This window comes from Mytilus trossulus, chromosome 12, assembly GCF_036588685.1.
Source record: "Mytilus trossulus isolate FHL-02 chromosome 12, PNRI_Mtr1.1.1.hap1, whole genome shotgun sequence".
Taxonomy (NCBI): domain Eukaryota; kingdom Metazoa; phylum Mollusca; class Bivalvia; order Mytilida; family Mytilidae; genus Mytilus; species Mytilus trossulus.
Window position 1 is genome coordinate 23,994,160 of NC_086384.1, and position 27,887 is coordinate 24,022,046.

At 30.2% G+C, this 27,887-nt stretch overlaps 1 protein-coding gene across 2 annotated transcripts; it reads left to right on the plus strand.

Moving 5' to 3' along the window:
* The first annotated feature begins 94 nt into the window (after window positions 1-94).
* Window positions 95-27,548, plus strand: LOC134693411 (protein RER1-like). Of its 2 annotated transcripts, none has more exons than XM_063554227.1 (7): window positions 95-267; window positions 8,707-8,783; window positions 10,138-10,242; window positions 11,036-11,135; window positions 12,182-12,260; window positions 23,976-24,111; window positions 25,584-27,548. In XM_063554227.1, the coding sequence occupies exons 2-7, from the start codon at window positions 8,715-8,717 to the stop codon at window positions 25,674-25,676; spliced, it is 582 nt and encodes a 193-aa protein (XP_063410297.1). In that variant the 5' UTR covers window positions 95-267; window positions 8,707-8,714; the 3' UTR covers window positions 25,677-27,548. The 2 variants fall into 2 exon arrangements, with proteins under 2 accessions (XP_063410297.1, XP_063410299.1); XM_063554229.1 differs by having other exon boundaries at window positions 103-284.
* Window positions 27,549-27,887: the final 339 nt, after the last annotated feature.

Here is a 27,887-nt window from a genome sequence, read left to right on the forward strand (position 1 = left end):
AGGGATATTTTTTCTTGTCGTTAAATAGTTTCTTGTCGCTTCTTGACGCTTCTTGTCGCTAAAATTCTTCTTGTCGCTAATTAGTGAGACCGATCGTATTTGCTGATTGCGCATGCACCGTTGTAGCGGAAGTGAAGTGGAATCCATTCGTTCAAACCTAGGGATGCAACGTGGCTAAATATGCGAAATTCTCTGTTTCTAGAATATTCAAATACATAATTTATGAAATAATTTAAAAGGTTAAACCAGATTACAAAATTAGTCCAGGTAAATACCAAACAAAAGCACGTAAGACATATAATAACAACTGTTTCTGACACGATACCGGCATAGCGTAAATATTAATTATCACTTTTGTTAAGTTTTGGAATTATGTTTCCTAAAAGCACACTGATAATTCGCATCTTCTTAACTTAGTACTGTTTGGGAAATGTTCTCATTTGGTAATTCACTGGTCAGACATCCTGTCAACAGTCAAGGGTCTAACTTAAATAAGTTATTAGAGAAAAATAACATACATGTTGTTATTGTGAGCTGAAAATATCAAAAAACTGTAATAACATATGTATGTTACATGTTTCAAAGGGAAAATATACAACCTTTATTTTGTTAAATTTTTCTCAAGTTCTATTGATATTATAATTTTCTTTATGTATACTAATCTTTGCAAATATGGACCATAATTTGCTATTGGGCTCCGTTTCCTTTAACTATAGAAAAGTGATAAAATGTGAATTACTATAAGAAAAGTTGGAACTACATCTAAAGATGCCATTATTTTTATCAACATACAAGTGTATGCTACTCTTCCCTAGAAAAAAAATTAAAATATACGAATTTCAAAGATTCTACATCCGTATTTTTGTGTCGTTTCTCGCGTTAATTTTTGCTTCCGAAGAACATAACGCTGACTGATTTATAGATAATCGTCACCGGCAAATTCGTAACTTTTGCTTTCAAATAACAAAGAACATCGATCAATAAGAATAGTGAGAAGAAAATGCCGAGAACTATAAGTATTTATGTAGCAGATGTAAGAACAGTGGCGTGATTTTTGTGTCCGATTTCGTAACGCAATTTTTAGATGATGTAATCTGCTTTGTTGTAATAGAATTCTTAAAAACAATATGCAAATATGAACTCTCGCGAGATGTTCAAACAGATAAATCCGAGATGATTTACATTCTTGTTTAGATCTTCGTAATAATTAAGTAAGAAAATTACTTTATCGTTATGCGTTACATTTCACATGAAACAGAAGTCCAGTTATTTATTAAAATTGTTTTTGTCCTTAAGTTCTAATCATTTCCGGTCATACGTGAAACATGTGACTAACATGTGATAACGCCATTACGGCCAGATGTACGAAATACTAGGTCTAAACATTGTTTTTGTTTCCAACAGGATGTTAGCAAACATACAGTACTGTTCAAAAATATCGATTCGATAACTTTTTTCTCCGATTTCCGATTTTCTCGGAATCACACCGAGTACCGCGGATTTCACTCCTAAAATCCTCCAAAGATTCTCTCCCAACACCGCGTGGCTGTTAATTGGTTTATTGCCCATCGGATGTACTTCAAATTAACGACGCGTGACAACATAATTGGATTACCCAGATAATTTACCTTTGAACATTTAATCGATCTTGGTTGCACAGGTGTGCTTTAAAATCACGGTATTATAAATTGAACAAATGTTTTCCTTTCTTTGACAGATAAAGATGTGACAATATCATTTAGAATAAGATACTTATTATCTTTTATATTTGTGTCTTATGCCGTTATCTTTAAAATAGAACGTACATACGAAAAAGTATGAAGAAAATTGTTATTTTGTGTTTCTATTACAGTCCGGTCAGGTCATACATTGTGTTCTTTCAGCAAGGACGATTTTGCCACAATTAGTTTCTTTTATAACTTATTCAATAAGCAATATCAGCGCATTAATTGTTCATTATTAAAAAATCAACTGGCTAATAAAATCATGTTTTTTTTTCGGTAACCCGATTCATCGGATTATCAAGTAAACTTAATTTGTTGAGCAATGTAAAATATGATGTTTCACCACCTCGGTACATTTATACAGACTTGAATAATTCAAATTACGAACAGAAACTGTTAAATGACAACTCTGTTGACAAAGGAAATAATTTCAAGTGATATTGGTAGTGCTCGTCATTTTCGCATTTTACGGAACGGTTTTCAAATTGACGAAAGTATTTATATCAATTTCGTCATTTGAATTTGGAAAGTGAAAAATATTTTCACATTAATTATATTATAAATATACTATAATTCTACCGGTGTTTGACAAGTTTATGACGCTCAATCATTTTACGTTTACAAAAGATGTTAAAAGTTGTGATGATAAGTAATCCGCTTATCGCTATCCGATAGGTCACTAATCCTTTAATTATTAATAAAATTTATCAAACCTCATAATTGCCCATCATAATATTCTATTCCAGTTAAATCAGTCATCATTTTATTTTCAAAATTTCCCAACCGCCTACAATTGGCATTTCTTTATCGTATTATCATGATTATTGTCATTTGAATACAATCAGTCACCCCGGACAATTTCCATCATAATTTCAATTAATACATCACCAACTGTAAATCTATATTATTGACCATGGACATATAACTAATGTACTTTCTTTTTTGAAAGATAAAACATTAAAATTCAAATAGTTAAAAATGTGTTCACGTTTATTCGGATAAGAATTATATTTTCCCGATAAATCAATTGTAAAAGGACCTTCTGGAGCCTCAATACGATTGCACAAAAATGTCGTTCTGCAACTTTAGAAACCTTGAATGGACTTTCCCACGGTCGGCCAGAAAGGTCACCTGAGTTTACTAGTACGCGATATTTTTTCCCGCCCTTTAAAAAACTCGTGCTGTGGATAACATTGATGTTAACTATTTTTAGCATTTAAAATTCTTAAGTAAGTCAAGTTCAAGTTCAACCCAAACTGTTGATAACTGAGATGTGTATCGTGGAATTGTCTTCGCACGGCAAATAATTTTTTTAAAAATCTTTTGTTGAAAATACACAAATTTACATTCATTGTGCGAAAGTTAATATTAAACGAAGACGAATTAATGCAGCTGGAAGTATTCCTGTTGTAACGGAAATGTATTATTATTCTGCTGTACTGCCAACAAATCGTAAAACGAAAATGCCGTAATTGTTAAGCATAACGAATGGTGAATAATATTTTCCTTTTAAATTGAATATACAAAACTTTCAAACACGTAATTTTATTTAACTGCTCAGATTAATTTAGCGAAAGTTACAGGTTATTTTTACACAAGTATGCTCATTTCGTAAATAAAATATTAATTTACTGGTGAAGACATCGAGGTCAAAATTAAGTAGTTTTAATTTTTTATAAAACTTAAATACAATTGAAAGAATTAACAACTACATTTTGCTTTTAAATCTTTTATTCGTTCCAGCAATTAGATAATCGTAAAAAGAAAATGCCGTAGATTTACACAATTAATACGGGGCAATCATTTTGTCTAATGAATGGTGAATAAATTTTCCTTTTTACTTGCATATATAAAACTTTTAGACTTATAATTTTTAAATAAAGACTTTTACTTTGAAGTAGAATATTTTGTTTTTCACATATTCCGCTATATTTTATAATCGTTTATTTTTTAAAGCAAGTACATTAAGGTTAAGATATTTTTAGATGGGCTGACAAAAAATACGAAAATATTTTGACTTTAGTTTTTATTACCACAAATGAAATTTAATTAGTATAAAAGACATTTAAAATGATACACCTGTTTGACACTTAAACTGGTACAGTAGACCGGAAATATAACTCTTTATTACTTCAACCTTTACCTGTCAGGTAATCCAATTACCCATTCAGTCTTGTGCCGGTATAGATCAAAGTAGGATAAGGGCAATTAATTCCTCGGTGTAGAGAGTGAGCTCGTTATCACAATAAACATTTACCTGATTTTGGGAGAGATTACTCCCAAATTCCTCCCAACATTTTGGGAGGAATATCGGAGTTTGTCGGAGTGGCTCCGACATTTTCCTCGGTGTAGGGTGTGGGAGAGTTGGTACTCTTGAACTGTACTGTAATCTGTAGACTTGTTTCGTCTTGTTTAAAAGAGGAAAATACAATTGTCAAAGAGATTGCGCCGGTGGTCTGTTATTTTTCCTATGTGCATAATGTTACATACGATCCTGTGTGAAAATAAATGCCCAATGACTTGACAAATCGATTTCATATTTGACAGACGTTAGAACACACTTAGTTTCCCGATAATGACGTGAAAGTCCTTGGAAAAATCAATCGAAATTACGTCTCTTATCATTGTACCAATGCTTGTTGGATTGATTTAACTTCAGCAGTAAATATTACTGGATATTTTAGGTGAATAAATATAAATTAATAAAAAATACATGTTAATATACGGTTACACTTGGAATGTACAAAGTTGGAATCTTTGTCACAGTTTTTAATTAATATTTTTTATTCATGTTCTGCAAACACTTATCAGAAACGCAATAAACTTGTCAAAGGAGAAGTAAACTTTTACCATGCATGACTTGAAAGGAAGAACATTATTGATTTTAGCCCACTAAAGTAGGTTAAAATGTGGAAACCATGTAGATGGTGTACAGGTCACAAGTATCACATTGTGCCTATTTTAAAGATTTTAATTCCAAGTTAAAAGTTTTTTTTTTTACTGGATTTAAAGAATGTTACATTGCCAATGATTTGGAATAAATTGGAATATCAAAACCAAATATAAATACATTTTTTTGGCTTAAACATCAAGATACAACTATTATGGTATCCTGTATCAATGAAGAAAATATGGAAAATTCTGAATAAATTGTACTAATTGATTTCAAAACAAGCACATATTTAGGAGTTTTATAATACTGTTACATTTAAGATGGATTTTAAGAAAAAGTATACTGTTCAGATTGTTTTAAGCAGATTTTGCAATAAAATAAAACTAAAAAAATGCTTTCGGTTTCTTATGGTTTCCTGTCAGGTTTAAAAAAACCTTTAATATAACATTGAAAATAGATTTTAAATATTAACATGAAGCAAGTAACACTAGTAATGGTGTTTATTTATGCCTTTTGAATTATATTGTGCAAAATAAAGAAAATAAAGATTGGTTTCCTGTTTGGTTTCATGTCACCTAAACGGTGAATCAAAATGTATTAATTTTTTCTCGAAAAACTCAATTGTTCCATTCATACTATTCTAACACCAACACAACCCACAAAATAAAAGTTAAAATTTTAGAACTTATAAAAAAGGATACAAAAAGAAACCGAATACCAAATTATGGTCCATATATAACAGCTCATAGCTTACCAATCATGCATAGTACACCTATGTTATTACAGAAAATACATTTCTGCAATAACCAATGGGTGTTATTGCAGCTTCTCTATATCTCTTTAAACAGGGTTTCAGCTAGGATTTTGAGGGCTTAAGTCACTTTTGCCTGTGATAAAAATCAGCCTTATTTTTTATAATAGCAAGGGGTCTATGATGTTTATCAAACTAGCTATACATATATGTCAAAGTCCTTCAAGGACTAGTTTAGGATCTTTGAAGACTTTAGGATTACTAATGTAGGCAGTTAGTGGCAATAATAAATGAATTGACTAATGTGTTGCTAAGATATGAAGATAAGAACAGGGATCTGGTAATATGGTTCACAACTTCACTTCAGTTATTTTCAGAGCACACCCCTGATCAACAAAAGTTGGGTGCCTCTATATTTTAAACCACTGCACAAATGAACTTGTAACGACTTTTTCACTTCACAATTATTTATACAATGTATCCTTGAAAATACGTTTAAATATCTATTTGGAATCAATTTCTTTAATATTGGATAGAAGGATCTGCATCTATACTTAATGTGACGATTCTAATGACTGTAGACTAGATCACGTTTACCTTTGATTTTTAAACGAAATGAAATGAAAACGGGAAGTGACAATTGAATACTAATTTCAGAATAATACCGGATTCATCTACGAACTTTTAAGCATGCACAATACATAGAACAGGAAGCACCTGTTTGCAAGTGAAAATATTTACGTTTTGAATAAAGTTCATTCTTTTTAATCAAAGATGTCGAAAGTTTTTGATGAATATTTATATAAAGTATGACGAAAATACGTTAAACTGACAAAACTACAACAAGCAAACTGCAAATTATGATTGAAGGGAAATATTGAAATTAAAATAAAGTTGAAATGTCCGGGAAGATTATCAATTTTGTTTAAATAAATGACGAAAATACGACGGAATTGTGAGAAATGATTAAAGTGAAATGCTGACTGACTGATTTAACTTAATTAGATTATTATGATGGTCATTTATGAGGTTTTATAATAATAATTAAGGGATTAGTGACCCATCTGATTGGCGATAGGCGGATTACTTGTCATCACAACTTTTAACACCTTTGGTAAACGTTAATTACCTGAGGGTCATAAACTTGTCAGAAACATAAAGACAGGTAGAATTCAAATAATTTGATGTGTAAATATTTTTACACTTTCCAAATTTAAGTGACGAAATTGATATGAAATATTTTCGCTATTTCGAAAACCTTTTCGTAAAATACGAAAGTGACGAGCGCTAGCAAAATCACTGTCTTTAAAGGCTTTGCTCTCACTTGCATAAGAATGCATTTCAATTCATTGTAAGAAATGATGATCAGAGCTTGTAATGAGGCACTGTGCAAGATTCCAAGTGTCTCATTTACTCTGATATAGTAAATTACATGCTTGTAATAACATAAGCCTTGTTATTACAGCTTAGTTTGCCCTTAAAAGCCTTGTCTCATTGATTTACCATGGTTAATCATAATTGTATTAATGGAATTAGAAAATTAGTTATCAAGGTAATTTATTAAACTACTGCGCAAAAGTTTTTAAGAATTCCCAAGTGCCCATTAAAGATAAAACATTTTTGATATATTTCACTGATAACCAACATATGTTATTACAGATTCAGGAAAAAGGAGAAGACAACCCATGAAAGTGTCTGTAATAACAACATGCATGTTATTTTTCCCTGATAACTTATTTAAGTTAGACCCTTGACTGCTCAATTCTTAAAAGAAATTGCCGGAATTGTAACAAAATTACACAAAAATAATTGTAACTTTCCATGGGGGGGTAACATTTGAGAAAAAAAAGTGTTTTTTTTATCTTGGTGCCTCTAACTGTTTTGTCAGATTTCTGTCTCACGATTACGCTATGTACATAAGAAATAAACGTATTTGCACTTTTGGTATAATTAGCTGTATCTTGCCTCTGAATGACCTAAAATCAACCCCGAATCACCTTTTGACCTCAAACAACAATCACTTAGAAATTTTGACGTCAAATATTTTAAATTATGATGTCAAGTTTACAGGAACCTGTGTGATTTCCGTAATGGCGGACAAATTTGCATACAAATGTAAATGCATCTATTCTCATTTATTTTTGTAATTTCATGTGTCCCGCTAGACTTCATCAGTGGCGGATCCAGAAATTTTCATAATTGGGGGCCCACTAACTAACTGACCCAAGAGGGGTCACGCTTCAGTGATTCCCTGTATAAGCAACCAAATTTTTTCCCAAAAAGGAGGGGCCCAGGCCCCCCCTAAATTCGCCTCTGTTCATCATGTTCATTTCCCGTTTTCACAGTACAATAATTTGACATTCACGTGTCACGCTTACAAAAAAATCGTTAATTCCATGCTATGCTGAGACCCGAATGAGTCCTACTCTTTATCAGTATACACTGTCCATGTTTACTTTCAGAGCAAAACGTATCAGATATGATCGATCCTGTAGGTCGAAAACAAACTTACAATTAACTTAAAGTTCTTCATAACAAATGGACAAATATATGTACAACTGTATGGCTGTATTGTCACCTCAAAAACTATTCTGTGGACAGTCTTACCTGTGCAGTTTGGAAAGTTTTAAAGGCCTGGCCAGAGGCGGATTTAGAGGGTTTTCTGGCAAATAATTGGTTGAATATTTTAACAGGGAATCCCTGTAGCAGCCCCCTCTTAAGCATTCAATGGACCCTTACTTCTGAAAATTTCTGGATCTGTTACTGCTGGCATCTGCTAGATATAAAAATGTTAAATTTATTTTGCATATCAGAAAGACCAAAACGTTTTGGGATTTTGATGGGCATTTTTTTTCTTTCCTGCAGAAGATGTATAAATAAACAAACACTTGAATTGCATTTGATACTTTCCACACAGTTACTACCTTTAACTCCCCTGTATATAGGGTGATATATATATTGTCCATGCCATTCAATGACAATCAATACAATACAAACCTGAGAGGCAGCATCACAAAGTTATATCCCAGCTTAGTTTATTTTTACACCTTCTGAAGAAAGGAAATAAATGCTCATCATATCAACAGCTATTTATGTTGTGACGGATGGGTTAGCTAAAAGTCTAGACAGGCAGTAAAACAACGTCTGGTTCGTTTGATCGTATAATCTCAACTCAATATAGTAACATGATACATAACAATAGCACAACGTTAACAGAAGATATGATGACGTTAACAATGTTAATGGAAACGTCCTTAAAAGTAGTGTTGACGTTTGACGCGTAAGTTAAACTGTCTCTAAATCACCGACATATATAAAACAAAATCATGACTTTTCAGGTAAAATCATGGAGGCAATGGATACCCCACCTTCACAGCCTGGTGCAGTTACTATGTTTTTTAAAAGAATAGGGGAGGTAAGTCTTACAGTAAGATGAATATATATAATATATATGAGATGTACCTTTTGTGTCGGAAATCGGAAGAAGATTTGGTTATAAAGGAAATATTGACAGTTTGTTTAACCAGCATTGTGTGTAGCTGTTTACAAATGTTTTTAGAAGGACTAAGGTAGATTAATTGTATATCCCATCAGCATCTTGGATTGTAAAATAGAAGTTACTCCATACCACCAGACTAGTTTGTTGCTTAAAGCTGCAAGTTTAGAGAGAGATGAGTCTTAATGTGTAAGACTGGTTATTATTTAAAAATAAAGAAAATTAAGTGATTTATTGTGTTCATTTGACTGTTATTACATTTATAAGAATATTTGTTCTTGTTCAAATTAATTTTTCAGCTATTTAATTGCTAAGCCTTGCTAAGGGAGAACTATTACTCGTACGAGTATTTTTTGAAGGAATGGTAAAGATTTCTTTTCATTTAGCAAGGAAACAATATTGGTGACACCATTTTTCCTGAATATTACTTTCTAACAGCATACATTGTATTTTAATACCTACCTTTTCTCATATTTAATTCTAAAATTCTATCCCTAGATTTCTTTTTGATTCAGCCAAAAATGTTTTTTTTCTGGAATAATCAGCAAATTTTGCACAACTTTAAGCTTGAAAAAAGAGCATATAACCAACAGATTTCATTATAATAAAAAAAAATTAGCATGGTAAAATCTCATTTTGTCCAAGGATAGGAAAGTTCTGTCTGATGAAATATATACTAATGATCCCCTGCATCTTATGATTGCTATCAGTGCTCTCCTGGTTTTTCCAGATGACATTGTACTGTTTCCCTTAAATACATATAACAGCATGCACATTTATTTATAAATCTTTGCATATGGCACCGTTGTGATATGACACCTGTGGGAGACACATATGATGTATTTACACATGTTTCTTTACACCTCCAAAAGTAAGGATTGTACATATTTAGTACAAAAATAACTGAAGGGATCAGAAATCTTAGATAAAACTGACATATTTGCTTGTTACATTTGTAGGTGACTCATGATACAAAATTTATTATTATATATATATACTCTTGACATGTTCATCATGTTCATATAGAAAAAAAAACCAAAGTTCTATGTTTCTCCTTTATTCCTCAACCAAAGAGCTATTAGTATGATCAATTTATTGGAAAGATTACTTAACAGGTAATAATATTTAAATAAGGTAGACTGCTTAACATTTCAATAAAATAAATCAAAAGGAAACAAAATGAAGGCGTACTTACATGTATTAGATGAATTATCTGGAAAAAAAACCAGTAAATTTCATTGTCAACATTTGGATATTATTTTTTTTCTTTCAGATCCAGCAAGGCTATTTAGATAAAGCCACTCCTCATTTGGCAGCTAGATGGATATTCTTAGTTGTATGGTTATTGCTGTATGGTGTTAGAGTATACTTTTTACAGGTATGATTTAATTGTTTAGATTCTATGTGTATGCCAACCAATCAGAAAACAAGAAATGTAACTTAGACCTAAATTGATATGATTAGTTAATTATTTAGAAAATTATTTTGTTTCTTATTTTAATTAAGTGTCACCGTCCGTTACAATATCTATATACAAAAAGTAAAAAAGAACCTAAAATTAAGTAAAAAAAATCCTGTCAAAAAACAACTTATGAGATGATAAGACATTTATTAAAATAAAACAGATTTCTACTGTGGATTCTTTATTATTCGTTGGATACCAATTTTCGTCAGTACAAGCCAACCTCATATTTAAATGTTCAAGTAGATACAAATTTCTTTAAAGTTGTATCCAGACTTTGGCAGAACCATGAAATCACATATCCACAAAAAGTCGAGGTTTCTGCAATCCACAAGAATTGAAAACGGCAATGTTCTTTATCAAACACATCTTCAAATAGACTGTGCTTATGTAAATTAAAAAAATAAGCTCCGCCTGATCAGTTAAAACAACATTGGTAATACATGTAAAATATACTTTGCAAATAACAAATGAATAATAAAAAAATGTATGGGGAAAATTCATGCTTATGACCTAGATCCAAATTAATGTGTACCATAAGTTCATGTATGATGCGGCAGTCATAGAAAGTAAACTCATGTGCTGTGCATACATGTACATGTACATGTGACCATGGATAAAAATATAAACACAGCATTATATATATTTTATATGATTTGTTTTACATTAATATTATTACTAAATAACAAATATTTGACTTTATTTTCAGGGGTGGTATATAATCACATATGCCTTAGGAATATACTTACTAAATTTATTCATAGCTTTCTTAACACCACAAGTTGATCCAGCCATTATGGATGATGAAGGTAAGGTGATAATTTAAAACAACATTTCATTTAAATCTTTGAGCATGCCTATCATTCCACGAAATAAGTGCAGGACAGACAAGACATGTTCTGTAACTATAATTGATTGTAGTTTACTCTACGCAACATAAGCACAAAAAGGCTATATAGCGGCGAGTCTGTAAATATAAAAGAGAAGATGTGGTATGATTGCCAATGAGACAACTGTCCACAAGAGACCAAAATGACACAGACATTAACAACTATAGGTCACTGTACGGTCTTCAAAAATTAGCAAAGCCCATACCGCATAGTCAGCTATAAAAGGCCCCGACATGACAATGTAAAGCTATTCAAACAAGAAAACTAACAGCCTTCTTTATATAAAAAATTAACGAAAAATAAATACATGTATGTAACACAAAAACAAACAACAACCACTGAATTACAGGCTCCTGACTTGGGACAGGCATTTACATAAATAATGTGGTTGGGTTAAACATGTACTGTTGATTTTTGTTAATTTTGTATTACATTCCTAAGAAAATTTTCAGAATCAACAATTTCGGTCCAGTAAATGCTAAACCCCAATTTTGTGACTGGTGTCATCAAACGTTAAGTATATAGGAATTCCATCCCTTACATGTAATGAGTATATAAACACACAGCTTAATACACAAAAACCCAAGGCACATTGCTTTAATGGCTGTTCTTCATCTCAAAGTCATATTGAGGCCTTGAACACACAAATCAAAATTCTCACACCTTACTGCTAGTTTAAGAAGACCCCTCACTTGGTTTGAAAGAAAAGTTAAAAACTGACAGTCATGTCATAACTGTGATTTGAAGAACAAAACTATGGAAAACTATGGATTAATATAAATAAAATAACATGTATCAATAAATCATGTACATTGTACCAGTAGTAAACTACCAATTGTTTTTTAAAATTTAAACATGAAATTTAAAGTTAAAAACATTCACAACATTTCATTCTATGCTGGACTGGCAAATCCATCATAGAATTTTCTAGAGCAAAGATTTGATTGATTTTTATTTATTTTCAGAGGATGGTCCTTCATTACCAACAAAGTCAAATGAAGAATTTAAACCTTTTATGAGAAGATTACCAGAATTTAAATTTTGGTAAGGAGTATGTTAATAGAGATATTAGTGATATGACTGCTAAAGAGACAAATATCCTCAAGAGACAAAATGACTTTTACTGTGATTAAAATGTTTTCAATTAATGCACAACCTAGAGCCCATTTACAATTTGCATTGAGTAACTGGGTGTAGAAGTTGTGCCAAATTAATTTGTAGATACAGTCAAAGAATTCTGTTCATTACCATGTCTAGTTTTCTTGCTTATTCTGCAAACATTTGATATTATATCTGTGTATTAATCTTTACATAAAATAAGCATGGATGAGCCTTTTTCCTCACTGACACATCTGTCAAAATTTGTGACATAAAAGTAAACACCACTAAGATCATCTCCCCTTATTGATATGACGGCATAACAGTTTATTATTTCTTTGTTGATTTTGAAAGTGAAAATTGTGAATAATAATTAAAAATAATAAGTTACACACAGGCACAGCCTCTTATCCACTTGTATCTTTTCCTGAGTATGTGGATTTAATAAACTGTGCAAAAGTAATTACAGGTAGAAAAAGGATTCTAAACTTTCTTTGAGAGATTCCCTTGCTTGATCTGCAAACATTTCTTTAATTTAAAAATAAAAATCTTAGCACCACAGTAATTTGTCAGTCCCAAGCGTTATTTCTGGAACTAATTTCAAACCCCGACTAATGTTGATTTAATTTTTCATTTGATGGTTTATTTGTAAAGAGTTGTTAGACTAACTTGGCACATGTTTGGCTTAACCAATGACAAATAATAAAGGTACAAATGTAAACTCTCTTTCAAATTTGAGGATTTGGAAATGTCACAAAAGTTATGGTTCTCATGTCAAGAGTTACACAAATGGTTTCGGTAAGAAAAGCAGAACCTAGAGCCAATTTACAATTTGCATTGAGTAACTGGGTGTAGAAGTTGTGCTAGATTAATTTGTAGATACAGTCAAAGAATTCTCTTCATTTCCATGTCTAGTTTTCTTGCTTATTCTACAAACATTTGACTTGTTATTTTATCTTTGTATTTTTTTTTATAAAAAGAAGTACGATTGTGCCATGTAGATTTTTCCTCACTGATGCTGTCTCAATAAACTATTGAGATGAAAGATAACACTTCACTTAAATCATCTCCCCCTCATTGATATGGAGGCAAATCCATTTAACTGCTCCTTATGACTGTAATTTAATTTATATCCATTGAAAGTTGTGAAAAGTAATTTTAAAAGATTATCACACATGCACAGCCTCTAATCTACTTGCATATTTTCCTAAGTAAGTGGATTTTAAAAACTTTGCAAAAGTAACTGCCGGTAGAAAAAGGAGTTTGAAAATTGTTTGTTCATATTCCTTGCTTGATCTGCAAACATGGCTTGAATGAAATACCTGATCTAACACCTATCAGAACTTTAATGAATATAAATATTTAGAATATAAATAAAAGTATTTTAGTGAGTAATGCACAACCTAGAGCCCATTTACAATTTTTTGCATTGAGTAACTGGGTGTAGAAGTTGTGCCAAATTAATTTGTAGATACAGTCAAAGAATTCTCTTCATTTCCATGTCTAGTTTTATTGCTTATTCTACAAACATTTGACTTGTTATTTTATCTTTGTATTTTTTTTTATAAAAAGAAGTACGATTGTGCCATGTAGATTTTTTCCTCACTGATGCTGTCTCAATAAACTATTGAGATGAAAGATAACACTTCACTTAAATCATCTCCCCCTCATTGATATGGAGGCAAATCCATTTAAGGGCATCCGATACAGTTTTGATCCTGTATTTACAAGTTCTTGAAAATTTGCATATAGGCTATTTTTTACCTGATTAAATCAAATATGTAATAAATAATATACCTTCATGTGCTACTTTTTGAGTAAAATGAGGCCGAAATTTAGTATATTTGCTCAAAATTCAGATTTGTGGCTGTAATTTCTTTTTCGAAAGAAAGACATAACTTTTGTAACACAAATTGTTTTTTGTTAAATAATTGGTAATATTTGCATTTTATAAGTATGCTAAAAAAAATTTGCATTTTTATTCAGAAATAGCTCATATTTATCAAATATTCATGAATGGAGGAAAAATACGTCATTTTTTGCTGCATGTTTATCAAAATTAAAAAAAAATCCTCTATTTACAGTTTTATAAAATTTGGGTCACATAATCTCCCTGCCAAATGAAACAAACTGCTGTTTTAAAAAATAGGGGTCCATGAACTCGTTTTCAAATTAAATCAGTTTGAATGATAAAAATCAGTCGAAGAATGCATCTTTTCCCGATATGTAAACCAGTTGACGTCGCGAAAATAACATTTTACGTTAGCAACGTCATTACCTCCCCTGTAACTGTATCGTATGCCCTTAACTGCTCCTTATGACTGTAATTTAATTTATATCCATTGAAAGTAGTGAAAAGTAATTTTTAAAGATTTTCACACATGCACAGCCTCTAATCTACTTGCATATTTTCCTAAGTAAGTGGATTTTAAAAACTTTGCAAAAGTAACTGCCGGTAGAAAAAGGAGTTTGAAAATTGTTTGTTCATATTCCTTGCTTGATCTGCAAACATGGCTTGAATGAAATACCTGATCTAACACCTATCAGAACTTATATGAATATAAATATTTAGAATATAAATAAAAGTATTTTAGTGAGTAATGCACAACCTAGAGCCCATTTACAATTTTTTGCATTGAGTAACTGGGTGTAGAAGTTGTGCCAAATTAATTTGTAGATACAGTCAAAGAATTCTCTTCATTTCCATGTCTAGTTTTCTTGCTTATTCTACAAACATTTGACTTGTTATTTTATCTTTGTATTTTTTTTTATAAAAAGAAGTACGATTGTGCCATGTAGATTTTTTCCTAGCTGATGCTGTCTCAATAAACTATTGAGATGAAAGATAACACTTCACTTAAATCATTTCCCCCTCATTGATATGGAGGCAAATCCATTTAACTGCTCCTTATGACTAATTTAATTTATATCCATTGAAAGTAGTGAAAAGTAATTTTTAAAGATTTTCACACATGCACAGCCTCTAATCTACTTGCATATTTTCCTAAGTAAGTGGATTTTAAAAACTTTGCAAAAGTAACTGCCGGTAGAAAAAGGAGTTTGAAAATTGTTTGTTCATATTCCTTGCTTGATCTGCAAACATGGCTTGAATGAAATACCTGATCTAACACCTATCAGAACTTTAATGAATATAAATATTTAGAATATAAATAAAAGTATTTTAGTGAGTAATGCACAACCTAGAGCCCATTTACAATTTTTTGCATTGAGTAACTGGGTGTAGAAGTTGTGCCAAATTAATTTGTAGATACAGTCAAAGAATTCTCTTCATTTCCATGTCTAGTTTTCTTGCTTATTCTACAAACATTTGACTTGTTATTTTATCTTTGTATTTTTTTTTATAAAAAGAAGTACGATTGTGCCATGTAGATTTTTTCCTCGCTGATGCTGTCTCAATAAACTATTGAGATGAAAGATAACACTTCACTTAAATCATTTCCCCCTCATTGATATGGAGGCAAATCCATTTAACTGCTCCTTATGACTAATTTAATTTATATCCATTGAAAGTAGTGAAAAGTAATTTTTAAAGATTTTCACACATGCACAGCCTCTAATCTACTTGCATATTTTCCTAAGTAAGTGGATTTTAAAAACTTTGCAAAAGTAACTGCCGGTAGAAAAAGGAGTTTGAAAATTGTTTGTTCATATTCCTTGCTTGATCTGCAAACATGGCTTGAATGAAATACCTGATCTAACACCTATCAGAACTTTAATGAATATAAATATTTAGAATAGAAATAAAAGTATTTTAGTGAGTAATGCACAACCTAGAGCCCATTTACAATTTTTTGCATTGAGTAACTGGGTGTAGAAGTTGTGCCAAATTAATTTGTAGATACAGTCAAAGAATTCTCTTCATTTCCATGTCTAGTTTTCTTGCTTATTCTACAAACATTTGACTTGTTATTTTATCTTTGTATTTTTTTTTATAAAAAGAAGTACGATTGTGCCATGTAGATTTTTTCCTCACTGATGCTGTCTCAATAAACTATTGAGATGAAAGATAACACTTCACTTAAATCATCTCCCCCTCATTGATATGGAGGCAAATCCATTTAAGGGCATACGATACAGTTTTGATCCTGTATTTACAAGTTCTTGAAAATTTGCATATAGGCTATTTTTTACCTGATTAAATCAAATATGTAATAAATAATATACCTTCATGTGCTACTTTTTGAGTAAAATGAGGCCGAAATTTAGTATATTTGCTCAAAATTCAGATTTGTGGCCATAATTTCTTTTTCGAAAGAAAGACATAACTTTTGTAACACAAATTGTTTTTGTTAAATAATTGGTAATATTTGCATTTTATAAGTATTCTAAAAAAAAATTGCATTTTTTATTCAGAAATAGCTCATATTTATCAAATATTCATGAATGGAGGAAAAATACGTCATTTTTTGCTGCATGTTTATCAAAATTAAAAAAAATCCTCTATTTACAGTTTTATAAAATTTGGGTCACATAATCTCCCTGCCAAATGAAACAAACTGCTGTTTTAAAAAATAGGGGTCCATGAACTCGTTTTCAAATTAAATCAGTTTGAATGATAAAAATCAGTCGAAAAATGCATCTTTTCCCGATATGTAAACTGGTTGACGTCGCGAAAATAACATTTTACGTTAGCAACGTCATTACCTCCCCTGTAACTGTATCGTATGCCCTTAACTGCTCCTTATGACTGTAATTTAATTTATATCCTTTGAAAGTAGTGAAAAGTAATTTTTAAAGATTTTCACACATGCACAGCCTCTAATCTACTTGCATATTTTCCTAAGTAAGTGGATTTTAAAAACTTTGCAAAAGTAACTGCCGGTAGAAAAAGGAGTTTGAAAATTGTTTGTTCATATTCCTTGCTTGATCTGCAAACATGGCTTGAATGAAATACCTGATCTAACACCTATCAGAACTTATATGAATATAAATATTTAGAATATAAATAAAAGTATTTTAGTGAGTAATGCACAACCTAGAGCCCATTTACAATTTTTTGCATTGAGTAACTGGGTGTAGAAGTTGTGCCAAATTAATTTGTAGATACAGTCAAAGAATTCTGTTCATTTCCATGTCTAGTTTTATTGCTTATTCTACAAACATTTGACTTGTTATTTTATCTTTGTATTTTTTTTTATAAAAAGAAGTACGATTGTGCCATGTAGATTTTTTCCTCACTGATGCTGTCTCAATAAACTATTGAGATGAAAGATAACACTTCACTTAAATCATTTCCCCCTCTATGATATGGAGGCAAATCCATTTAACTGCTCCTTATGACTGTAATTTAATTTATATCCATTGAAAGTAGTGAAAAGTAATTTTTAAAGATTTTCACACATGCACAGCCTCTAATCTACTTGCATATTTTCCTAAGTAAGTGGATTTTAAAAACTTTGCAAAAGTAACTGCCGGTAGAAAAAGGAGTTTGAAAATTGTTTGTTCATATTCCTTGCTTGATCTGCAAACATGGCTTGAATGAAATACCTGATCTAACACCTATCAGAACTTTAATGAATATAAATATTTAGAATATAAATAAAAGTATTTTAGTGAGTAATGCACAACCTAGAGCCAATTTACAATTTTTTGCATTGAGTAACTGGGTGTAGAAGTTGTGCCAAATTAATTTGTAGATACAGTCAAAGAATTCTGTTCATTTCCATGTCTAGTTTTCTTGCTTATTCTACAAACATTTGACTTGTTATTTTATCTTTGTATTTTTTTTTATAAAAAGAAGTACGATTGTGCCATGTAGATTTTTTCCTCACTGATGCTGTCTCAATAAACTATTGAGATGAAAGATAACACTTCACTTAAATCATCTCCCCCTCATTGATATGGAGGCAAATCCATTTAAGGGCATACGATACAGTTTTGATCCTGTATTTACAAGTTCTTGAAAATTTGCATATAGGCTATTTTTTACCTGATTAAATCAAATATGTAATAAATAATATACCTTCATGTGCTACTTTTTGAGTAAAATGAGGCCGAAATTTAGTATATTTGCTCAAAATTCAGATTTGTGGCCATAATTTCTTTTTCGAAAGAAAGACGTAACTTTTGTAACACAAATTGTTTTTGTTAAATAATTGGTAATATTTGCATTTTATAAGTATTCTAAAAAAAAATTGCATTTTTTATTCAGAAATAGCTCATATTTATCAAATATTCATGAATGGAGGAAAAATACGTCATTTTTTGCTGCATGTTTATCAAAATTAAAAAAAATCCTCTATTTACAGTTTTATAAAATTTGGGTCACATAATCTCCCTGCCAAATGAAACAAACTGCTGTTTTAAAAAATAGGGGTCCATGAACTCGTTTTCAAATTAAATCAGTTTGAATGATAAAAATCAGTCGAAAAATGCATCTTTTCCCGATATGTAAACTGGTTGACGTCGCGAAAATAACATTTTACGTTAGCAACGTCATTACCTCCCCTGTAACTGTATCGTATGCCCTTAACTGCTCCTTATGACTGTAATTTAATTTATATCCATTGAAAGTAGTGAAAAGTAATTTTTAAAGATTTTCACACATGCACAGCCTCTAATCTACTTGCATATTTTCCTAAGTAAGTGGATTTTAAAAACTTTGCAAAAGTAACTGCCGGTAGAAAAAGGAGTTTGAAAATTGTTTGTTCATATTCCTTGCTTGATCTGCAAACATGGCTTGAATGAAATACCTGATCTAACACCTATCAGAACTTATATGAATATAAATATTTAGAATATAAATAAAAGTATTTTAGTGAGTAATGCACAACCTAGAGCCCATTTACAATTTTTTGCATTGAGTAACTGGGTGTAGAAGTTGTGCCAAATTAATTTGTAGATACAGTCAAAGAATTCTGTTCATTTCCATGTCTAGTTTTATTGCTTATTCTACAAACATTTGACTTGTTATTTTATCTTTGTATTTTTTTTTATAAAAAGAAGTACGATTGTGCCATGTAGATTTTTTCCTCACTGATGCTGTCTTAATATAATAAACTATTGAGATGAAAGATAACACTTCACTTAAATCATCTCCCCCTCATTGATATGGAGGCAAATCCATTTAAGGGCATACGATACAGTTTTGATCCTGTATTTACAAGTTCTTGAAAATTTGCATATAGGCTATTTTTTACCTGATTAAATCAAATATGTAATAAATAATATACCTACATATTCCTTGCTTGATCTGCAAACATGGCTTGAATGAAATACCTGATCTAACACCTATCAGAACTTTAATGAATATAAATATTTAGAATATAAATAAAAGTATTTTAGTGAGTAATGCACAACCTAGAGCCCATTTACAATTTTTTGCATTGAGTAACTGGGTGTAGAAGTTGTGCCAAATTAATTTGTAGATACAGTCAAAGAATTCTGTTCATTTCCATGTCTAGTTTTCTTGCTTATTCTACAAACATTTGACTTGTTATTTTATCTTTGTATTTTTTTTTATAAAAAGAAGTACGATTGTGCCATGTAGATTTTTTCCTCACTGATGCTGTCTCAATAAACTATTGAGATGAAAGATAACACTTCACTTAAATCATCTCCCCCTCATTGATATGGAGGCAAATCCATTTAAGGGCATACGATACAGTTTTGATCCTGTATTTACAAGTTCTTGAAAATTTGCATATAGGCTATTTTTTACCTGATTAAATCAAATATGTAATAAATAATATACCTTCATGTGCTACTTTTTGAGTAAAATGAGGCCGAAATTTAGTATATTTGCTCAAAATTCAGATTTGTGGCCATAATTTCTTTTTCGAAAGAAAGACATAACTTTTGTAACACAAATTGTTTTTTGTTAAATAATTGGTAATATTTGCATTTTATAAGTATTCTAAAAAAAAATTGCATTTTTTATTCAGAAATAGCTCATATTTATCAAATATTCATGAATGGAGGAAAAATACGTCATTTTTTGCTGCATGTTTATCAAAATTAAAAAAAATCCTCTATTTACAGTTTTATAAAATTTGGGTCACATAATCTCCCTGCCAAATGAAACAAACTGCTGTTTTAAAAAATAGGGGTCCATGAACTCGTTTTCAAATTAAATCAGTTTGAATGATAAAAATCAGTCGAAAAATGCATCTTTTCCCGATATGTAAACTGGTTGACGTCGCGAAAATAACATTTTACGTTAGCAACGTCATTACCTCCCCTGTAACTGTATCGTATGCCCTTAACTGCTCCTTATGACTGTAATTTAATTTATATCCATTGAAAGTAGTGAAAAGTAATTTTTAAAGATTTTCACACATGCACAGCCTCTAATCTACTTGCATATTTTCCTAAGTAAGTGGATTTTAAAAACTTTGCAAAAGTAACTGCCGGTAGAAAAAGGAGTTTGAAAATTGTTTGTTCATATTCCTTGCTTGATCTGCAAACATGGCTTGAATGAAATACCTGATCTAACACCTATCAGAACTTATATGAATATAAATATTTAGAATATAAATAAAAGTATTTTAGTGAGTAATGCACAACCTAGAGCCCATTTACAATTTTTTGCATTGAGTAACTGGGTGTAGAAGTTGTGCCAAATTAATTTGTAGATACAGTCAAAGAATTCTGTTCATTTCCATGTCTAGTTTTATTGCTTATTCTACAAACATTTGACTTGTTATTTTATCTTTGTATTTTTTTTTATAAAAAGAAGTACGATTGTGCCATGTAGATTTTTTCCTCACTGATGCTGTCTTAATATAATAAACTATTGAGATGAAAGATAACACTTCACTTAAATCATCTCCCCCTCATTGATATGGAGGCAAATCCATTTAAGGGCATACGATACAGTTTTGATCCTGTATTTACAAGTTCTTGAAAATTTGCATATAGGCTATTTTTTACCTGATTAAATCAAATATGTAATAAATAATATACCTACATATTCCTTGCTTGATCTGCAAACATGGCTTGAATGAAATACCTGATCTAACACCTATCAGAACTTTAATGAATATAAATATTTAGAATATAAATAAAAGTATTTTAGTGAGTAATGCACAACCTAGAGCCCATTTACAATTTTTTGCATTGAGTAACTGGGTGTAGAAGTTGTGCCAAATTAATTTGTAGATACAGTCAAAGAATTCTGTTCATTTCCATGTCTAGTTTTCTTGCTTATTCTACAAACATTTGACTTGTTATTTTATCTTTGTATTTTTTTTTATAAAAAGAAGTACGATTGTGCCATGTAGATTTTTTCCTCACTGATGCTGTCTCAATAAACTATTGAGATGAAAGATAACACTTCACTTAAATCATCTCCCCCTCATTGATATGGAGGCAAATCCATTTAAGGGCATACGATACAGTTTTGATCCTGTATTTACAAGTTCTTGAAAATTTGCATATAGGCTAATTTTTACCTGATTAAATCAAATATGTAATAAATAATATACCTTCATGTGCTACTTTTTGAGTAAAATGAGGCCGAAATTTAGTATATTTGCTCAAAATTCAGATTTGTGGCCATAATTTCTTTTTCGAAAGAAAGACATAACTTTTGTAACACAAATTGTTTTTTGTTAAATAATTGGTAATATTTGCATTTTATAAGTATTCTAAAAAAAAATTGCATTTTTTATTCAGAAATAGCTCATATTTATCAAATATTCATGAATGGAGGAAAAATACGTCATTTTTTGCTGCATGTTTATCAAAATTAAAAAAAATCCTCTATTTACAGTTTTATAAAATTTGGGTCACATAATCTCCCTGCCAAATGAAACAAACTGCTGTTTTAAAAAATAGGGGTCCATGAACTCGTTTTCAAATTAAATCAGTTTGAATGATAAAAATCAGTCGAAAAATGCATCTTTTCCCGATATGTAAACTGGTTGACGTCGCGAAAATAACATTTTACGTTAGCAACGTCATTACCTCCCCTGTAACTGTATCGTATGCCCTTAACTGCTCCTTATGACTGTAATTTAATTTATATCCATTGAAAGTAGTGAAAAGTAATTTTTAAAGATTTTCACACATGCACAGCCTCTAATCTACTTGCATATTTTCCTAAGTAAGTGGATTTTAAAAACTTTGCAAAAGTAACTGCCGGTAGAAAAAGGAGTTTGAAAATTGTTTGTTCATATTCCTTGCTTGATCTGCAAACATGGCTTGAATGAAATACCTGATCTAACACCTATCAGAACTTATATGAATATAAATATTTAGAATATAAATAAAAGTATTTTAGTGAGTAATGCACAACCTAGAGCCCATTTACAATTTTTTGCATTGAGTAACTGGGTGTAGAAGTTGTGCCAAATTAATTTGTAGATACAGTCAAAGAATTCTGTTCATTTCCATGTCTAGTTTTATTGCTTATTCTACAAACATTTGACTTGTTATTTTATCTTTGTATTTTTTTTTATAAAAAGAAGTACGATTGTGCCATGTAGATTTTTTCCTCACTGATGCTGTCTTAATATAATAAACTATTGAGATGAAAGATAACACTTCACTTAAATCATCTCCCCCTCATTGATATGGAGGCAAATCCATTTAAGGGCATACGATACAGTTTTGATCCTGTATTTACAAGTTCTTGAAAATTTGCATATACCGGTAGGCTATTTTTTACCTGATTAAATCAAATATGTAATAAATAATATACCTACATATTCCTTGCTTGATCTGCAAACATGGCTTGAATGAAATACCTGATCTAACACCTATCAGAACTTTAATGAATATAAATATTTAGAATATAAATAAAAGTATTTTAGTGAGTTATGCACAACCTAGAGCCCATTTACAATTTTTTGCATTGAGTAACTGGGTGTAGAAGTTGTGCCAAATTAATTTGTAGATACAGTCAAAGAATTCTCTTCATTTCCATGTCTAGTTTTCTTGCTTATTCTACAAACATTTGACTTGTTATTTTATCTTTGTGTTTTTTTTTATAAAAAGAAGTACGATTGTGCCATGTAGATTTTTCCTCACTGATGCTGTCTCATTAAACTATTGAGATGAAAGATAACACTTCACTTAAATCATCTCCCCCTCATTGATATGGAGGCAAATCCATTTAACTGCTCATTATGACTGTAATTTAATTTATATCCATTGAAAGTTGTGAAAAGTAATTTTTAAAGATTATCACACATGCACAGCCTCTAATCTACTTGCATATTTTCCTAAGTAAGTGGATTTTAAAAACTTTGCAAAAGTAACTGCCGGTAGAAAAAGGAGTTTGAAAATTGTTTGTTCATATTCCTTGCTTGATCTGCAAACATGGCTTGAATGAAATACCTGATCTAACACCTATCAGAACTTTAATGAATATAAATATTTAGAATATAAATAAAAGTATTTTAGTGAGTAATGCACAACCTAGAGCCCATTTACAATTTTTTGCATTGAGTAACTGGGTGTAGAAGTTGTGCCAAATTAATTTGTAGATACAGTCAAAGAATTCTCTTCATTTCCATGTCTAGTTTTCTTGCTTATTCTACAAACATTTGATATTATTTCTGTGTAGGATCTTTGCTAAGAAAAGGTATGAATATAGTTTCTTATTAATATGCCATCTGGAAAAGATATTTACCAAATACACAACTTTTATTTATACATTAATTCTTTGTTTATATTTGATCTTTTTGTGTATTTCAGGTATAGTGCTGTAAAATCCATCACCGTTGCGATGCTATGTACATGTTTTGATGCATTAAATATACCAGTATTCTGGCCTATATTAGTGATGTACTTCATTTTATTATTTGTTATTACCATGAAAAGACAAATTAAGGTAAGAATATAAATTGTATTTGAATTAAGAAAGTTTAAAAAAAACACGTAGACATTTACATAATCATAGGTAAACACAAATTCACCTTTATTTATTAGACTATCTGTTTTCCACAACCTTCTGTGTATTTTATAGCAAACCAAATGAAAGTTTTCCACAGAGTCGTCTGCTCTTTACCAAGGTATTTAAACTTTTGCAAGTTTACCTGTCCCATTGAATCAATACAATAGCTATCATTCTCTGTGTAGTTTATTCAGTTGGACATTTAAATTTCTTCTAGGAGAAATCTATCACTCATTGATTAATTTGCCTGACCAAAAAAAATATCTTCTTTGTTGATTGAAATACATGTATAAACTCACATAACCTGCATGTGATACAGTATTTATTCAATATTAATAATATATATTCAATCTGTTCAATATAAGCACTGATATAATTATAAAAAGTTTATTTCTGATTTTTTTTTAAGTACTGCATGCATTTATGTTTCAAAGAATTTGCATGTTTTTCATGGTTCTTCAGTTATTAAGAATACATTACCGAAGACCTTTATTTAAACATTATCATTTTAAGTTTCAATTTGTGAACAGAGTAAAAAAAAGCAAATTTTAATAGGTAAAATGTTGAAATTTTATCAGAAATCAACTTTTAACTTTTTACAACAGTGTTTATATCAAACAAATTGAAAATGTGTTTTTGATAGAATAAATACAACATCACATGCAGTTTTATAATTACTTATTTGTACATGTATTTCCATCATTGACAGTTCAATTTTTTGTTCAGGTAAATTAATCAATGAGTGATAGATTTCTCTTGCAAGAAATTTAAAGGTCCCAGTGAATAAACTAAACAGAGAACATTACCTGTTGTATTTGTTAGATGGGACAATAGAACTGCCAAAAGTTTAAATCGACAGGTAACTTGTAGGTGAATCTGTGGAAAACTAAGATAGGTTTCGCAATAAATGAATCCACATGTACACCAGTGGTATTTATTTACTTTTTTAAATGAAAAGCTGTTTAAAAAGAGAGGTGAAAGATACCAGAGCGACATTCAATATCATAGATCAAAGATAAACTAAAATCGCTAAAACCGAAAATCAATAGTACACAAGACACACTATTGAAAACTCAAAGACTAAGCAACACGAACCTCACTAAAAACTGGGGGCAATCTTAGGTAAAAATGTGTATGTTCTCAAAACAGAAGAACTAATTGAACTGTTATAGACAAAAAAATCTTCCTTGCAAGTCAAGATAAAAAATCAAAATATAGTTGTGTAAAAGTGTAAACAAATCTTGGGCTATTTTAAAATGCTTTTTGTTTAATGGCTAAGATATTTGTAGAAAATTTCTACATGAAGAGACAATCGATATTTTTCATACAAATGTGTTTAGTCAAATGTAATGAAGCAAATCATGAGTCAAATATTCAACTAATGTCTTATTACATTTTTCTTCTTGCAGCATATGTTGAAATATAAATATTTACCATTTTCACATGGAAAGAAAAAATATCAAGGAAAGGAAGACACAGGAAAAGTAGTGTATAACAAATAATGTCGGTGACTATTAGTTTGTCATTTCATTGTATCATAATTCCATTCAACATCTCCCAGACTAAGGTGATGGCATGGTAGAGTCCATTGGCATGGAAGAGTCCATAAGAACAAGGCTGTTAGGAAGGATGAATGTATTCTCTTCTGTTACAGCTGATTTCCTAATGCTTGTAGAGTAAGACTTTGGTTAGCATGCTTGCTCTGTTTGTATATTGTACAATGGTTATAAGGACAATTTCCAATCAAATCTAAATATAATATATAGAGGTTTATCTATGCCTAAATATGTTGTTTGAAGATGACAATCTTAATAACCAAGCTTGAATTAACTTTTATACAAACAGAGCAAGCATAACTCTTACTCTACAAGTATTAGGAAATCAGCTGTAATCCTATTATAGACACTATCCTCTAGTCTATATACGTTTTTTTGATGAACTGTGTGTTAAATTTTTAATTTTTAGAGAAATGTAAACAAAAAGAAGCAGGAATTCCTTACTTTCTATCGTTTAGTTACTTGTAGTTTCATCTGAAATTGTGTTTACTTTTTATGTTATTATTTATTTATTGTGTGTTGATTTTTCACTTTGTGTAAAATCTATTATGATGAATGTAGTGTTATTTCCATTGCCAATTACTTGTTAAATTTTTTTTGTACCTTATATTGGGCAAACAAGACATGTTCTTATAGAAAGAGAAAACAATGTACATGTTTTACCAAAAAGATAAAGGTTTCAGTATTAAAATAAGAAACACATTTGTATGAATTTTTTTCTGTAAACTTGTAGAATGTTGGTGCATGAACTTTTGTAGAAATTCCTGTCAGATGTTTTTGTTAAATTAACGCTTACATTTAAATCATTTGAATTTCTTCAGAATTAAAATATTGTTTAGTTATTCTAGAATAATGGGTTTATTTGCATAGCATTGTAATTCCTGTCAAATTTTAAAAAGTTATGAAAAGATATCCAAAATAGATTCTTAACATGTAATTAATAAAAGTTAATATGTGTGTATTTAATTTTAAGATATGTTACAGTGATCAAGTTAAGTGTATGTATTTGTAAAGTGTCTTCAATAATGATGGTATATCCATCTGATAGAAAATAGTTTTATTAACACATCTTTCATATTTAATAATCAATCACTACTATAAATGATCTGTAAGGAAAAACCGATTTTTCTGAAAACCCAGTTTAAATTTAATTATGTTTATTCAAGAAATCAGTAGATGTTTGATAATTACCTGAGAAAGTAAAATCCAAACTCTTTTTTTTGTGCATGTAAAGTCTTAGAAATGAAGACGTAAACATGCTTGTTATTATATCAGCGTCTTTGAATTCACATTAGAACAAATATATATACATGTAGCTTGTACAAAGTTTATTTTAACCAATAAAATGTAGGTATTGGTACAGTACATTGGTAAGGTGTAACATGCTTATTGATATATAACGCTTTTCCTATTCTCAGTTGAAGAAAAAAAAGTTGTTTAAGATTAACTATTAAGATTATAAATCTAAATACTGGGATTCAAAAAGGTGGCATAAATTTAAAATTATGAAAGTATATTTAATGGGGGGATTTCCTGAATATGTAATGCTGTCATAAAAGATGGTTGACAATTTTTTACATAAAAGTTGTCTCCCTTTTTACAGAAAAACAGACTTTTATAGGTGGTTGTAATCATTAACAAAGAAAAGATGTGTGTGAGTGCTTATTGCTAATGAATTTGAAAGATTTAAAATGTTGTATTGTTGAAACAAATTTTTATTCAGAGTTATAAACATGATCTAGATATATAAATGTAAATAAATTAAGATGTGTAAATTTCTTGATGAAGGAAATTTAATAAAAAAAAATATATTATGAAGCAATTATTACTCATATTTATTTATGTTTCAAGCAGTTGAGATAATATATATCTGAAAATGCCAGTATTATTTTTGAGAGTACTAGTCATTTCCAAGGTTGCAGGACATTGGGCAAATTGGCTTGGTCTAGTTAAGAAATTTGCATTACTGGATTTAAATCAATTTTATTTTTCTCTTGTTCAAATCATAGTTGTAAATGTCCTGTTAAAAATAGTCTATATAGATATAAGAAGATGTGGTTTGAGTGCCAATGAGACAACTCACAATTTATGAAAATAAACAATTATAGGTCAAGGTACGGTCTTCAACACGGAGCCTAGGGTCACACTAAACAGCAT

Excerpts from the sequence above, each read along its gene's own strand:
- LOC134693411 (XM_063554227.1), top strand. The coding sequence starts at position 8,715 with ATGGAGGCAATGGATACCCCACCTTCACAGCCTGGTGCAGTTACTATG. Across the intron at positions 11,136-12,181 it reads AGCCATTATGGATGATGAAG|AGGATGGTCCTTCATTACCA; the intron begins GTAAGGTGATAA and ends ATTTATTTTCAG. Across the intron at positions 24,112-25,583 it reads CCATGAAAAGACAAATTAAG|CATATGTTGAAATATAAATA; the intron begins GTAAGAATATAA and ends TTCTTCTTGCAG.